Source organism: Euprymna scolopes, chromosome 23, assembly GCF_053919585.1.
Source record: "Euprymna scolopes isolate OS-2025 chromosome 23, ASM5391958v1, whole genome shotgun sequence".
In the NCBI taxonomy this organism is placed as follows: Eukaryota; Metazoa; Mollusca; class Cephalopoda; order Sepiida; family Sepiolidae; genus Euprymna; species Euprymna scolopes.
The window spans coordinates 105,348,431-105,362,139 of record NC_136504.1 but is presented as its reverse complement, the minus strand read 5'-3'; the positions used below and the strand labels follow the sequence as shown (position 1 = coordinate 105,362,139).

The 13,709-nt window shown below is 35.3% G+C and overlaps 1 protein-coding gene across 2 annotated transcripts in view; it reads left to right on the top strand.

The window, feature by feature from the left end:
• The window catches only part of LOC145246115 (high-affinity choline transporter 1-like), a 145,640-nt gene that overhangs the window by 111,321 nt on the left and 20,610 nt on the right, over nt 1–13,709 (top strand). For both annotated transcript variants that reach the window (XM_080107949.1, XM_080107948.1), the window contains exons 5-7: nt 419–567; nt 5,967–6,092; nt 8,434–8,587. In XM_080107949.1, the coding sequence (XP_079964075.1) occupies nt 419–567; nt 5,967–6,092; nt 8,434–8,587 (429 nt within the window). The remainder of the gene's footprint in view (nt 1–418; nt 568–5,966; nt 6,093–8,433; nt 8,588–13,709) is intronic.

The following is a 13,709-nucleotide window of genomic DNA, read 5'->3' as shown; positions in this document are numbered from 1 at the left end:
AGTGGTGACTTCAATGTAAAAATAAAAGAAAAAAGAAAATGTAGAAACGACAAGCATAATTTAGCAGGTCACTCATTCATTGGTGACCTCATGCCAGTAATTTGCATATGTGTACAACTGGTAACTGTTAAAAGGGACAAATTCTAAAGCATGAGTGTTGAGTTTTATTTTTTTTGTTGGACAGCTTAAAACGAGAACAAACGGTGGAAGATAATATCGAACACACGAGGATTTATTGCAAGTTGAAGAAAGAAAGAAAAAAGACTTTCATGCGCTGTATCGACAAGCGGACGTTTTGACACTACCATTTTTGTTGTTTTGTTCCATGTCCATTTTCTAACCCTAACCCAAATACATGTAAAGTAGCTATTAAACTGCTGATGATGATAATTCCCGTTTCTGTATTACTGCGTTTCAGGTACCAGTCTTGGCATTATGACTGGGATGGACACCCGTCTTGCAACTTGCTTGTCTTCAGCTGTGGCCATTTTTTACACAGCATTTGGTCAAATCCTGGCCGTTGTTTACACTGATGTTTTGCAACTGGTTCTCATTGTCGTTGGGTTGGTGAGTATCCACTTTGTTCAATGATCGACTCCATTTCTAACCACTTGAGTCTTTAAGGAATCTCGACTGTTTATTCTGGTTTGGTTACGTTGAATTCTTTACTCTATATTAAAGAGCAAATGTGTATTTGTGTGTGTGTGTGTGTGTGTGTGTGTGTGTGTGTGTGTGTATAAGATTGTTGATTTATTTATTTTTTTATATTCTATTTATATATATATATATATTATATATTTTATTTATATATTTGATTCTGTGGTATTTTTTCTTTCTTTTTACTCCCTGAGTGCTTGTAAAGGGAGAAGTTATCTGCCCTTTGTTTTTATTTTAGTCGCCCCACAATTTGGAACGTATTATTTCTAATTATTGATTTATCATTTATATATTTATTTAAATATTTTTACGTGCATAAAATTAAGTTATCTATGGACATGCATGTTTGGAAGTATCATTTCTCGTCAGTATAGCTAAACTTGATGAGACTCAAACTTGTCACTGCACGTCCCAAAATGTGGGGCCAACTAGAATATAAACAAAAGGCAGATAACCTCTCTCTTTAAAGCTCCCAGAGAGTGAAAAGAAAGAAGAAAAATACCACAGAATCGATTATATAAAAATAAATAAATCAACAATCTTACATTTAAAAGGCGATAATATATATATATAAATATATATATATATGTATGTATGCATGTATATACAGTGATGATCATATTTATTGGCACGGTAAAATAAAAGTTAAATTTTGTCTAATAAATTCTAAAAAAGGGATTAAATTAAAGAAAATAACAAAGTATATTATGTATTTTTAACTGGCCTTTCCGATGCAGCAATCGGATTTTAGAAAAAATAAATAACAAAGGAACAACAAACATAATTGCAAAACAACCTTGTTCAAAATTATTGGCACGATTTATTTAATAATCAATTGTATAGCCTTTGGCCTTGATTACCTTCCTCAGTCGCTTTTCATAGTTTACAACCAAGTTGTTGCACTCTTCAGTAGTAATTTTAGCCCACTCTTCCTGACAATAATCCTCCAATTGAATAAGATTCTTAGGCTTCCTTTGCATTACCCTCAATTTTAATGTTCTCCATAAATTTTCAATTGGATTAAGGTCTGGGCTTTGTGATGGCCACTCCAAAACATTAATATGATTGTCCTCAAGCCATTTCTTAGTCAGTTTAGCCGAATGCTTTGGGTCATTATCTTGCATGAACCACCAACGACGACCAAGTGAGAGCTCTTTAGTCTTTCAGGTTTTCATCCAATATTTTAACATAATCTTTCTTTTTTATGCTACCTGTGACCTTAACAAGTCGCCCTGGTCCAGAGGCAGCAAAGGATCCCCAAAACATCAAACTGCCTCCACCGTGCTTCACTGTGGGTATGGTGTTCTTAGGCAGGAAAGCTTCGCCAGATTTTCTGTAAATATAAGACACTTTATTATGGCCAAATAACTCTATTTTCGTTTCGTCAGTCCATAGAACACGTTTCCAGAATGCAACATCTTTATCAATATGACGTTTTGCAAAGGCTAGCCTTGCTTTCAGGTGCATAGGCTTCAATAAGGGAGTCTTTCTCGGACGACATGCTTTTAAACCAGCTCTCTTCAAAACTCTACCAACTGTATGTCGATATACATTCACTCCAGAGGTGCTCTGTTCATCAACAATTTCCCCAACAGAGATCCTTGGGTTTTGTTTTACTTGTCGAACAATTTTCCGTTCATCTCTTGGGGAAAGAATCCTTTTTCTCCCTCTACCCTCTAAACTCATAACGTGGCCTTGCGATTTGAACTTGTTTATTATGGCTCTAACAGTGGATTTGGGAAGGTTTAGCTTCTTTGAAATCTTATCATAGCCCTCCCCATTGGTATGGCATGCTACAACAAGCTTCCTGACGTCTTCGCTGTGTTCCTTAGTTTTAACCATGGCGATTGAAAATTATAATTTAGTCACTTATAATAGTTTAAATAAATCGCTATCTAAAAATTATCTGAAAAAAATTATTCACTGAATTAGCGTTAAACAAGCATAATATGGCTATAAAAAAGTTCAGAAAGCACGTAAACCGAAAATTGATTGATATTATACTGATACTAAAAGAAAAACAAAGCCGTGCCAATAATTTTGAACAAGGGTTTTTTGCAATTATGTTTGTTGTTCCTTTGTTATTTATTTTTTCTAAAATCCGATTGCTGCATCGGAAAGGCCAGTTAAAAATACATAATATACTTTGTTATTTTCTTTAATTTAATCCCTTTTTTAGAATTTATTAGACAAAATTTAACTTTTATTTTACCGTGCCAATAAATATGATCATCACTGTATATATAAGATTGGTGATTTATTTATTTTTTATAAGCGATTCTGTGGTATTTTTCTTTCTTTTCACTCCCTGAAAGCTTTTAAAGAGAGGAGTTATCTGCCCTTTATTTATAAGAAGAAAAAATACCACAGAATCGTTTATAAATAAATCAACCATCTTACATTTAAAAGGCAATAAAAACCGTGCATGAAAATTGATGAGATCCCCTAGTGTTGAGGTAAAACACCAGGCTACTTATCAAGTGGTGACGAGTTCAAGTCTCATCAACAAGTTTAGCTATACTGACGACAAATGATACTTCAAAACATGCATGTCAATAGATAACTTGATTTTATGCACATAAAAATATTTAAATAATAAATAAATATATATATATATATTTATTTATTTATTTATTCCTGGTAGAAAGATATCCGAAAATTAAGAATAATTGAATTTCAACAAGAGTCGTTGACAGTGCTCAATCAAAGAAAGCAAATTATATATTTTTTTTATTCTCTATGTAAATACAGTCATATCTTGCTATAATTTCAATCATATTTGATTTCATCAGACAAGAAAAATTAAAATACAAAAATTAAAAAGGTTCCAGACCTTTTCAAATTTTGAGGAGAGAAAATATCCTATGACTTCCTTAGTTTTGCTTCACGCCAGTCATGGCATATTTTCTCTCCTCAAAATTTGAAAAAAGAATAGTATGTATATATATATATATATATATTTTATAAATTACTATATATGTGATGAAAACATTGGAAATAGTATTCCGACAAAATAGAGAAAATAAAAAGGAACAAACCGTATTATGTGTTCACCAACGTTTCGTCTTTATTTCGAGACTTCCTCTGGATGAATGAGATTAAGAAACCAAAAAATATACCAATACAAAATATTTGAAAATGTTTCACGTGCACAGTGTGACGCAGTTCTATTTCAGAGAAACGGAAAATTGATGTTGGAAATTCAAAAAGGAGGGGGGGGGGCTGGCGCTGTTAAAGAGAAGGAAATTTTAGTGACGTCATATAGTCGTTAATTTAATTTTAAAACTATGAACGCAAGTTTATATTCTTATTGGGAAAAAGATATATCTGTTGAAATTCAAATATAAGTTTGTAACAGAAATCAAATGAGTGTTTTTTATGTAATTTATTGATTGAGATTATGTGTTAATTATTACAGGGGGTGTTTGAATGGTATGAGAAAGTTAACCTGTGTCCACAGTTAAATAATGTTCTTTTAATAACAGTTTACTTATTAATGGCGCTATGTTATAGAAACCTCCACGTTGTTTGATAGTGCTTGAAATTGCGATAAGCGCAGATTCAAGAAGTCTCCGGCGCGGTTTATTATGTATATATGACGAAAGTCCAAATTTCAAGATGTTGACCATCCCACAGTTCATCCCCTTAAGTAAGTTGACATGCACAATTGTTGACGGCATCCGCTTCACAGCGCAAAATCACTCATGTAATTATGCCAATCATTGAATTAAAGATAAAATGAAAACAGGTAATTGTAATTTCTCTCCCAATTTTCAGATTTTGTAATCATTCCCATATGCTTTTATTTTCTTCTAAAATTGATAAGTGCTTTTCCTTCTGACGAGTTAAGGGCGGAATAAATTCAATAATTGATGAAATAATTATGTGAATGATTTTGCACTACAAAACAGGTGCTATCAAGAATTGTGCATGTGGACATACTTAATCTTGTAAAGAGGGTATACATTGGAGATAGGGAAGGTTGACGTCGAGCTCAAAGCATGGACGACGATTACCTGAACCTGAAATCAACCAACCTACCATCTGTCTATAGGATGTCTGGAATTGTGCTGCCTGTAGCAAAATGTAGTAAGCAAAAATAAAAACAACGATAGGAAATAGTCAGTTTCGCCCTGCACCGCCCACCTTTAGAGGAGAGGGATTTCTTGGCTGTAATGACCGTAGACAAAGAAGAAGGAGACAGAAAAAAGGCAGAAGAAAACTCGCTTCTCACAGATTCGTGGTTCGTCACAATCCAACCGCCAGAACCACCTACACACAATCTGCAGGACACTGCCTGACTGCTTCTCAGTGTCCATCCTTTATAGCGGCCGGGAATTATATATTTGCATAATTGCGCGAGAGCAGACGTGATTCTGCGAGAATTGCATGGGGTCAACGGCAATAAAAAACCATGGACGATTATTTGATAATTATGGCACTTTAAATATAGGATTTTAACAGGATTAGGTTGTAGCAGTATGGAGTATGCTTTTAGGAGTAGGTATTATATGAGAATTCATTAATTAATTAATTAGTGTCCAATGAGAGTTGATCCTGGATATGACCTTAAACTATATCCGATGGTGAGGCCCCAGCTTGTGGGCTTTGGGGAGTGTGGAACCTCCCTTTAATTGCCATTGCTCCCAGGTCCACTCTGACCCAGAGTGGTAGTACCTGTTAGGGTCCCAACTATGGGTTAAATAGAAACCGGCTTAAAAAAAACAACAAATATACTCTATTAAAAAATTGTTCTTCAAAATCACTGGATTCGGCATTAAATAACCTGAAAAGGTTTGATATGCCATAAAACAAAAACAACCAACCAACCAATTAGAGTTAATTATGTTGAGCTATACAATCTATTATATAAAAGCAAAAATGTGTGTTTGTATGCATTTTTTTGTATGTCTGCCAAAAGCTTTTTTTGGTGCGTGTGTATGTGGGGGGGGGGTTACTATGTCTTAAAACTTTTTATATACTCCCTAGATTGTAATATCTACGATTTGCAAACGGACGTTGTGTCTACATTTATTTTGATCGAATTATCGGGAGGTGGTTTCCCCCAACATCTTGTGACCTGCTTTTATATTACATTCACCCACGTGAATCTCGTGTGACCGTGTGAGATTAGATGAGATCGTTTCTGTTAAATATCGCAGATGCCCTCTTGGTTTCTCTTTTTTCCTGTCCAACGCGCATGACAGGCAGACACGTGGGTCACAGGTAGGTCGTTTGTATTTTCGTTTCTATTTTCCCCACAATATATGTACATATAAATTATTGAATGACTTATTGTCTTATTTCAGGCCGTGTGTACTCCGTTTATTCTGTTGGATTATCGAGTAGCAAATATTTCAACCACTCGACACCAATGGCTTGGCACACTTGTAGTCGAAGATGTCGGCATTTGGATAGACTTGCTCATAACAATGGTGGGTTGACCGTTTTATAATCAGTTTGAAATTTGTAGTTATTTATTATTTTTCTGAATAAGAAATTTGTTGATTTTTTTTTTTGTGTTTGTAGTTTTTTTGGTGCTTCTTCATTATTTGATCGAAAATTAAAATATTGAATTTCAATTAAAACTATTATCTACTTGTCATGTTGCAATTATAAACATATCCAAAAAATTATGAAAAATGATGAAGTAAAAGAATTAATTATTGATGAAAATAGTTTTCAAAGACAATTAGCATAAATTGTGTTTGGCTAAAAAAAAGAAACTGAAGAGTTCGATCATAACAGGGGAGGTAAATATTTTCTAGAAACTTTGAAAATCTTAGGCCAATTTAGCAAAACTGTTTTCATTAAAACTTAATTTTCTGAACATGTTAAGAATGGCTTTCTAAATAATTATTTGAATGACCCAAATACTACATCATTTAATATTGGAAATATATTTTTATTACGAGATATCAAAAAACACATTTCACAGTAAACATTATTAATGTATGAAAATATATTTTTTTATCATGTAATATGATTCTAATACGGTATAATCACATTGACACACCAGTTCCTGTCAGATCACTGAAGTTAAGCAACGTTGAGCCTGGTCAATACTAAAATGGCTGACCAATTTGAGAATTCTATGCACTGAATGTAGGAGGACGTCGACACCTCCCTGCAAGAGTTGCAGAAACCTAACATCGTCATCTCACCCTAATAGGGATATACATGCGACTGAGGACCGTTTGTGAATTTTATATTCTCAAGTAGAGTGGGCCAGAAATGGCGATAGTCGGAATCAGCAACTTTCCAAGAAGGGAAAATAACACACTGGAATAAAAAGTTGCCGAAAGTAAAACCTGAGGCTTTGTGATTCTTGGGGGAAATTTTCATTGCAGTATGTTTCCCCGATTGGTCAGATGTTGAAACCCCAAATTAGTGTTATTCGTCCTTTGTGTTGTAAAGGTATTTATGTATACTAGCAGGACCCGTGGAAATTCCACGGTAGTTAAAATCTTTTAAAACACATCAGTGAGAAATTCCTTATTGTTATATTACAAAAATGAACGTATAGAAGCAAGTAGAACAAAGAACTTTAGTTTAAACTTTTATTGAAGGTCAATGCGATCGTAACTGATGCTGTTGATATTGTCGTTAAATGTAAAAAATATATTTATTACTGAATAAAATAGAATAAGCGTTCCATATTACACTACAATAATAAACAGAAGACATCGTTAAAAATGTAAGTAAAATACTATACTATTTAAACTGTGGAACGATACCTTCTATGCATAATTGCCTTTAAAATAATCCGGAACCATAAATAGACAGTTCATATATTTTTTTTTTTTTTTTTTTTTTTGAGAAATAAAAGGGTTTAATGATTTTTAACTAATAAAGATTGAACAATAAAGGGAGATAATTCACATTATTTCATTAATTAATGTTTGCGATGATGATGACGTGACACCGTACGGACAAGCATATTAATATATAGATTATTGTTCCATGATGAGCTGCATTTAAATGTTTATACACACACAACAAACTTTAGGTAGACGATCACAACGCTAGAGAGTCAGGATGGCATTCTGTATCTAGTTTGGCTTACTACATCGTCTGCTGTGGCTAACTGGATGTAGGCCTGGGCAGATAATAAGAGAACCTTGGTTTGCGCTTTTATCAGGGTCCCCCCCTCTCGGCATTGCAGGCAAACTCCAATGGAAAGACAAGCCAACACTGTCGGTGCCAGCGCAGCTACAAGAGCTGCCGGAAATATGTTGTAGAGCTTCACCATCCATCTATCGGAATTCCAGACCGGATTTTTTGTCGGGTTTACTCCCCTAGGCTTTGCCTTTTTTCTTCCCCAAGGCATCCAAAGGCAGTGGAGCTAAGATAGTCATAGATACATGCATATCCATTCACATACAATCAGACGATAATAGAAACTCATAAATGCATACAGGATTTAACCCCCCCCCCATGTTATACAATATTACAAAAAAAAAAATATGAACTTACATCTATATTAAAAATCCTTATAGCAAAAAAAAAAAAAAAAATTCACCTTATTTATTGAATAACCCTCATACTATGTTTGGAGGCTGGCATTACATTCATCACGATTTTGTCCGTGTTTACTTTTCATATAGAGTTTTGAAATTAAACTGGAATTACATAACTATTAATCAGAAGGGACTTTTCCTTGATAAACACTGGCAGGATTTCTGCTAAGCAAAAAAGTGGAAGTTGAAAATAAACTTCTTTAATACAAGTAACCAAAAACTTTTATAATAATGGCGCGTTCTTTTTTTATTGTAGACATTTGGTACGATTCCATGGCAGTCGTTCTTTCAACGTGTCCTCTCGATGCAAACTGCGGTACAGGCTCAAGTGTTGTCCATTTCCGGTGCATTTTGTGCCATCATTCTCGTCATTCCAGCCATCCTCATTGGAGCTGTCGGAACTTCAGCGAGTAAGTGAATATGAAATGCACGAGATAGTTTTACTTGGTTAATTCCATCCTTTTTTTGCCCATTCCTCTCTGGACACATACACACACGGTGGCTTCCTTCAGTTTTGATAGACTATAAATACTAGTGATGGGACGATTCCAATATTTTTCCCGATTCTGATATAATTACTGATTCTGTGCTAAATTTCCGATTCCGATTCTTTATAAATCTCTAATTACTTAACTATAAGATAGTTATTTCTCCTGATTTTCGTAAAAACACATCAAATAAGCAGAAATTTGCCTAAACGTCAAAATACACATGTGGAGGATCATCTATTGATTTTAGCTTCACTGGTATTTTAAAATCAATAAAAATATATTATTTTATCATTATTACCGGCAATGGAAGATTTTGCTTTAAACAAAATCAAATAAAAAAAAATGCAATTAAAAGAATCGTTTTTGGCATTGGAAAATAGGCATCAATTTTTCCGATTCTGATACTGATTCTGATACCCTCAAATCTTCTGATTTTTTTCAATTCTCGATTCTGATTAATCGTCCCAACACTAATAGATACCCACTGTAAGGGTACCAGCACGTGGAATTTTGGTGGCAAGAGTTGCATAATCTCCAACCACACCTCTCCTGAGTCAGCGTTGTTAAATACCAGTGGCAAATGGAGGTACAGGATGACTGGAAACAATGCCGAGATAAGCAGAGAGCACATGCAGTTCCCAAAAGTCCCAAATGGTCACCCATCTGGTACTAGCCAGACTCAATGTTGCTTAACTTCAATGATCTGACGAGAACCGGTGTGTCAATGTGATTGTGCCAGATATACACACACAAAGCTCCAGTCGGCATAAGGGAAATACTTCTTTGAAAAAAAAATTAGAGTTGGCCTTCGGATCAAGAACAAAGTGTAGTATCTGTGCTTCAGATGCTACACTTCAATTTCTTGTTCTCTGTCAATGGAGGAGAAATCCTTCACGACTGAGACAATTTTTATTTTTGTTCCTTTTTTTCCACATTAAAAAAAGACCCTGGTGTCTAACTCTGTCCCGTGGGGAGGCATTGTAAATAGGAACAAACTACATAAAAACATTAAAAAAAAATTTTTTTTCTTTTATTTTTTATCTGGACATACAGATGTGCAGTTGCTCTTTATCTTATAGACCGTTTACTCCAAATGAACCGGGTACTCATGGGACGGACAACGTGAAGGTTGACAGCAATCTTAATGAAATCGGTTCTATTGAGTGATCAGGACTGTAATCACTTTTTTTTTTTTTACATGGGGGTCACCACTTATCAAGGCCCGGATATCACTCAGAGATAAGGGTTATTGCGTGTACAGTAATCAATGAGATAGTATTGTAGTAATCATTAGTATTGGGGGTTTTAATAGAGTGTCTTAATTACAGGGAAAAGTGTGTGGTATAATGGATGCTACCGTAGACACTGGAATAAAGAAATTCAAATCCATTTAGATTAACTTACGCACTAATAGCCTTGAACAAAGGTATTAACTCCTACTTTCTACAACTATGGATAAAATATTTTTAGAAATGAAATGTTTATAACTAAGTGAGACGCAATGTTTTGACCAGCCTTGGTGTATAAATACGGGGGGGAGACAACTCAATTCGAACTATCGAGATTAAATCTGCCTTATAATGGATACAGTTTAGTGTTAAAATCGCTAAAACCTGTAAATTTTTATTTTCTTAATAATTAGAACCACGCGATCAATTTATGTGATTTTTGGAATATGACATCGTTCCGTGACGAGTGCGTACATCATAATGACGTTTTTGTATGCTTTTTTTTTTTTAAAAAGTGTAATTCTAAATAAGCAACAACAATTCTGTTCATTCATTTAATAAACAAAAAATACTGTAAAAATTGAATTTATTTTGCAAAAAAATAAAAGAAAACAAAAAAAATGTCTATTATTTTAATTGGAGTTCATTATTGAGATGAGTATTATTTTCTTAGAAATCCCGGCAGGTCGGAGGCTCAAGACATACAGTAGAGATTGACAAATCTGTCTTTAACATAAGAAAATAAGGAAAATTGCTGCTTTTGAATTGTGGTGCTACTGTAGACTTCTTTGTGTAAGTTGGATGGACAAACGTACAAACGAATGAGTGATTTCTTTTTTTTTTTTTTTTTTTTTTTTACATAGGCATCACCACATTATCAAGGCCAAGAGGCCACTCAAGGATAAGGGTTAAAGAGTGTACAGTAGAAATTGGACAATATAGTAATCATTAGTAATGAAAATTTGGTAAATTTGATAACTTATATGGAACGGCTCATCAAGAACTTATTTACGTTAGACTTGAACACAACCATATTGTAGTCAGCCGGAAAGCAGGAAAACGGAAGACAATTCCACAGGCGTGCAGTTCTAAGAAAGAAGCTTTGTTTATGGAATCTACGTTTAGGTTTAGGCAGAGATAAAGAGTGGGGGGAATTATTGATAGTGTTTACAGCTAGACGAGTGTTTCTTATGAAAGTTTGGCGAGGGGGGACCATAGATTGAAGCTCAGTTGAACACTATCCATGAAAATAACGATACATCAGAGACAAACTCGCAACATCTCTTCTGTGAGATAGAGGTTGCAAGGAGGAGAAAAGGACATCTCCTACGAGGCTACAAAGTCTATTTTGAACTCTATCAAGGCAGGACAAGTCCTTTCTAGCAGCTCCTGCCCAGATGTGGCAACAGTATTCCATCCTTGGACGTACCTGGCTCTTATATAGATAGAGAATAGCATCAGCAGTGAGATATCTACCGGATCGATAGAAAGATCCCACGATTTTTCCAGCGGCCTTGGCAACAGATTTGATGTACGTGTTCCATTTAAGATTAGGAGTAATGGTCAAGCCTAGAAGCTTGTCAAAACTTGAGGCCTCCTGAAGACGAGAGCCATTCATTTCAATTGATGACAAATGTGGATCAGAATGTTGATGATGTAAAGAGAGAAGCTTGGTTTTAGATGCATTAAAAGTAACCAGCCACTCCTTTCCCCATTGTACTACGTGCTCAAGATCAGAGGAGAGAGAATTGGAGAGAACTTGGTCGTTTACTGTCTTAGATGTGGTACCATAAATGGTAGTGTCGTCTGGCTCTTATATAGATAGAGAATATTTGATGGAGAAGATTTGACCATTCCGAAGACTGCTGGACACTAAAGAGGGAGTTTGAGATTTTGGAGACATGTGGCCAGAACAGACGGCCTAATAAAAAATTTGCTCTTTGGTACAACCCCTGGCAAAAGAGGACGTGGAAGACCAGAAACAAGAATGTCAGACAGCGAGAAAGACATCGTGGGCATTAGCATGGCTGAGTTGTTCAGAATGGCACAGAATCGGAGTCAATAATGACCATTCCGTCAGAGAGAGAGAAACAAAATGTAGGCAGACTCCTCTCACCGCTCTGGGTCTTTGGTAGATATGATCTCGCCGAGAAAGAGGGGTTCTTGATCACTGTACCAAATCGCAATTCCATAGAATGTTGGAAAGAGTACAGCAAAATAAGATTAGAAAGACTTTTATCCTCATCTTTATATTTAGTTGTTGCTTCACGACGTTTCGGCCAACTATTCGTCTGGCCTTCGTCAGGTGGTAATCGCGACGGATAGCAACTTTGAATCTCCTAACTGCATTCTCAGCAATCACTGCCATCCATAGTTGTTGTCAGTGTCTCTATCAACTTTGGGGCCCGTGACGCAGTTGATAGAGACGTTGAATCTCCACGGTTCCAGATGAGAATTGTCTGAAGATAGCGGTTTCAATCCTACCCAAAGCCGGCCAGAGGTTTACTTGGCCAAAAACGTGGTGAGATGACAACAACTACGGATGGCAGTAATTGCTGAGAATGCAGTTAGGAGATTCGAAGTTCCTATCTGTCGTGATTACCACCTGATGAAGACAAGAGGAATAGTTGGCCAAAACGTCATGAAACAATAACTAATAAAAGATGAGAATAATAGTCCGCAATAAAATAAATTAATAAAAAAAGACTGTAAACTGCATATTATATTATTCGTATTATTTGGATTCTTCAAACTACTGCCCTCATCTTGAATATTATTTTCACATGTTTTGGTCAATGTAACCTCTGACCTTCTTCAGGTGTGTCTTGTTGAACTCTGAAATCTTTCTGTCTGAATTTTGAATAGAACTCTTTATTAAGGTGTTAATCTACAATAATACCAAAGAAATCTTGCAATATATTCATTTTTAAACAGTCCTAGTATTAGATTTACGTTTCTTGTACATAAAATGAATTACGATTCAACTTTGAATTCTATAACTTTTCTTTTTAACTAATTGGGGGTACCCGGCATTGCCCGGGTGTTTGGAGGTGTGTGTGTGTGTGTGTTGGGGGGGGGGGCGGAGAGTAGATCAAAACAACCCTGTTTAAAAAGAAAAAAAAAACATTGGCCGGGTGGTTGGAGGTGTAAAAAAAAAATGTTTTAGTAGGAAGGTAGGTTTGAACCCCAAAGTCTTGGCGCGAAGGTGGAAATGAAATTAGTCGAATAAAAAAGTTTTTTTAAAGATTCTTTCAACATCAAGGTATTTCTCTGTATGCCATTATTGAGATTTTTAAGCCATTTCAATTTTTTCATATGTATTGCTAGTTACAGCTTGGTTGATAGTGTGGGACCTTTGACTCTTTTTCTTGTTTTTTCTTTTGAACCCTGAGAGACTAATGGTAGATCCAACACCCTAGATGTGGCAACAATATTCCATGCATAGATGACTGGTGGCTTTGTGGAGATACAGATGCTTTTGGGTGTGAGTTGCCTCTCAGCCTGTCAGAGAAAATTGTATAACTATATTTGTAACTGGAACAACGCTAAGTGGCCTTGCTGGTATATTCTTGAATGTAACAATATTGTCAGATTGAAAAGGAAAAAGAAGAGACCTATAAATTTCTTAAATATAGCAAGAAATACAAATATAATTGTTTCTCAGGAATGGAGATATTTGAATAACTGGTGACCTGTGATCCTGCTGGGATCACCAAGCTCAGTTGTCAAAAGGTATTTTCTAGAATTTGGGGTCACAAACATTTCTCTGAATTGAGAAAGGGACAAAAGAGAAAGAAAGGTTATGAATTTAA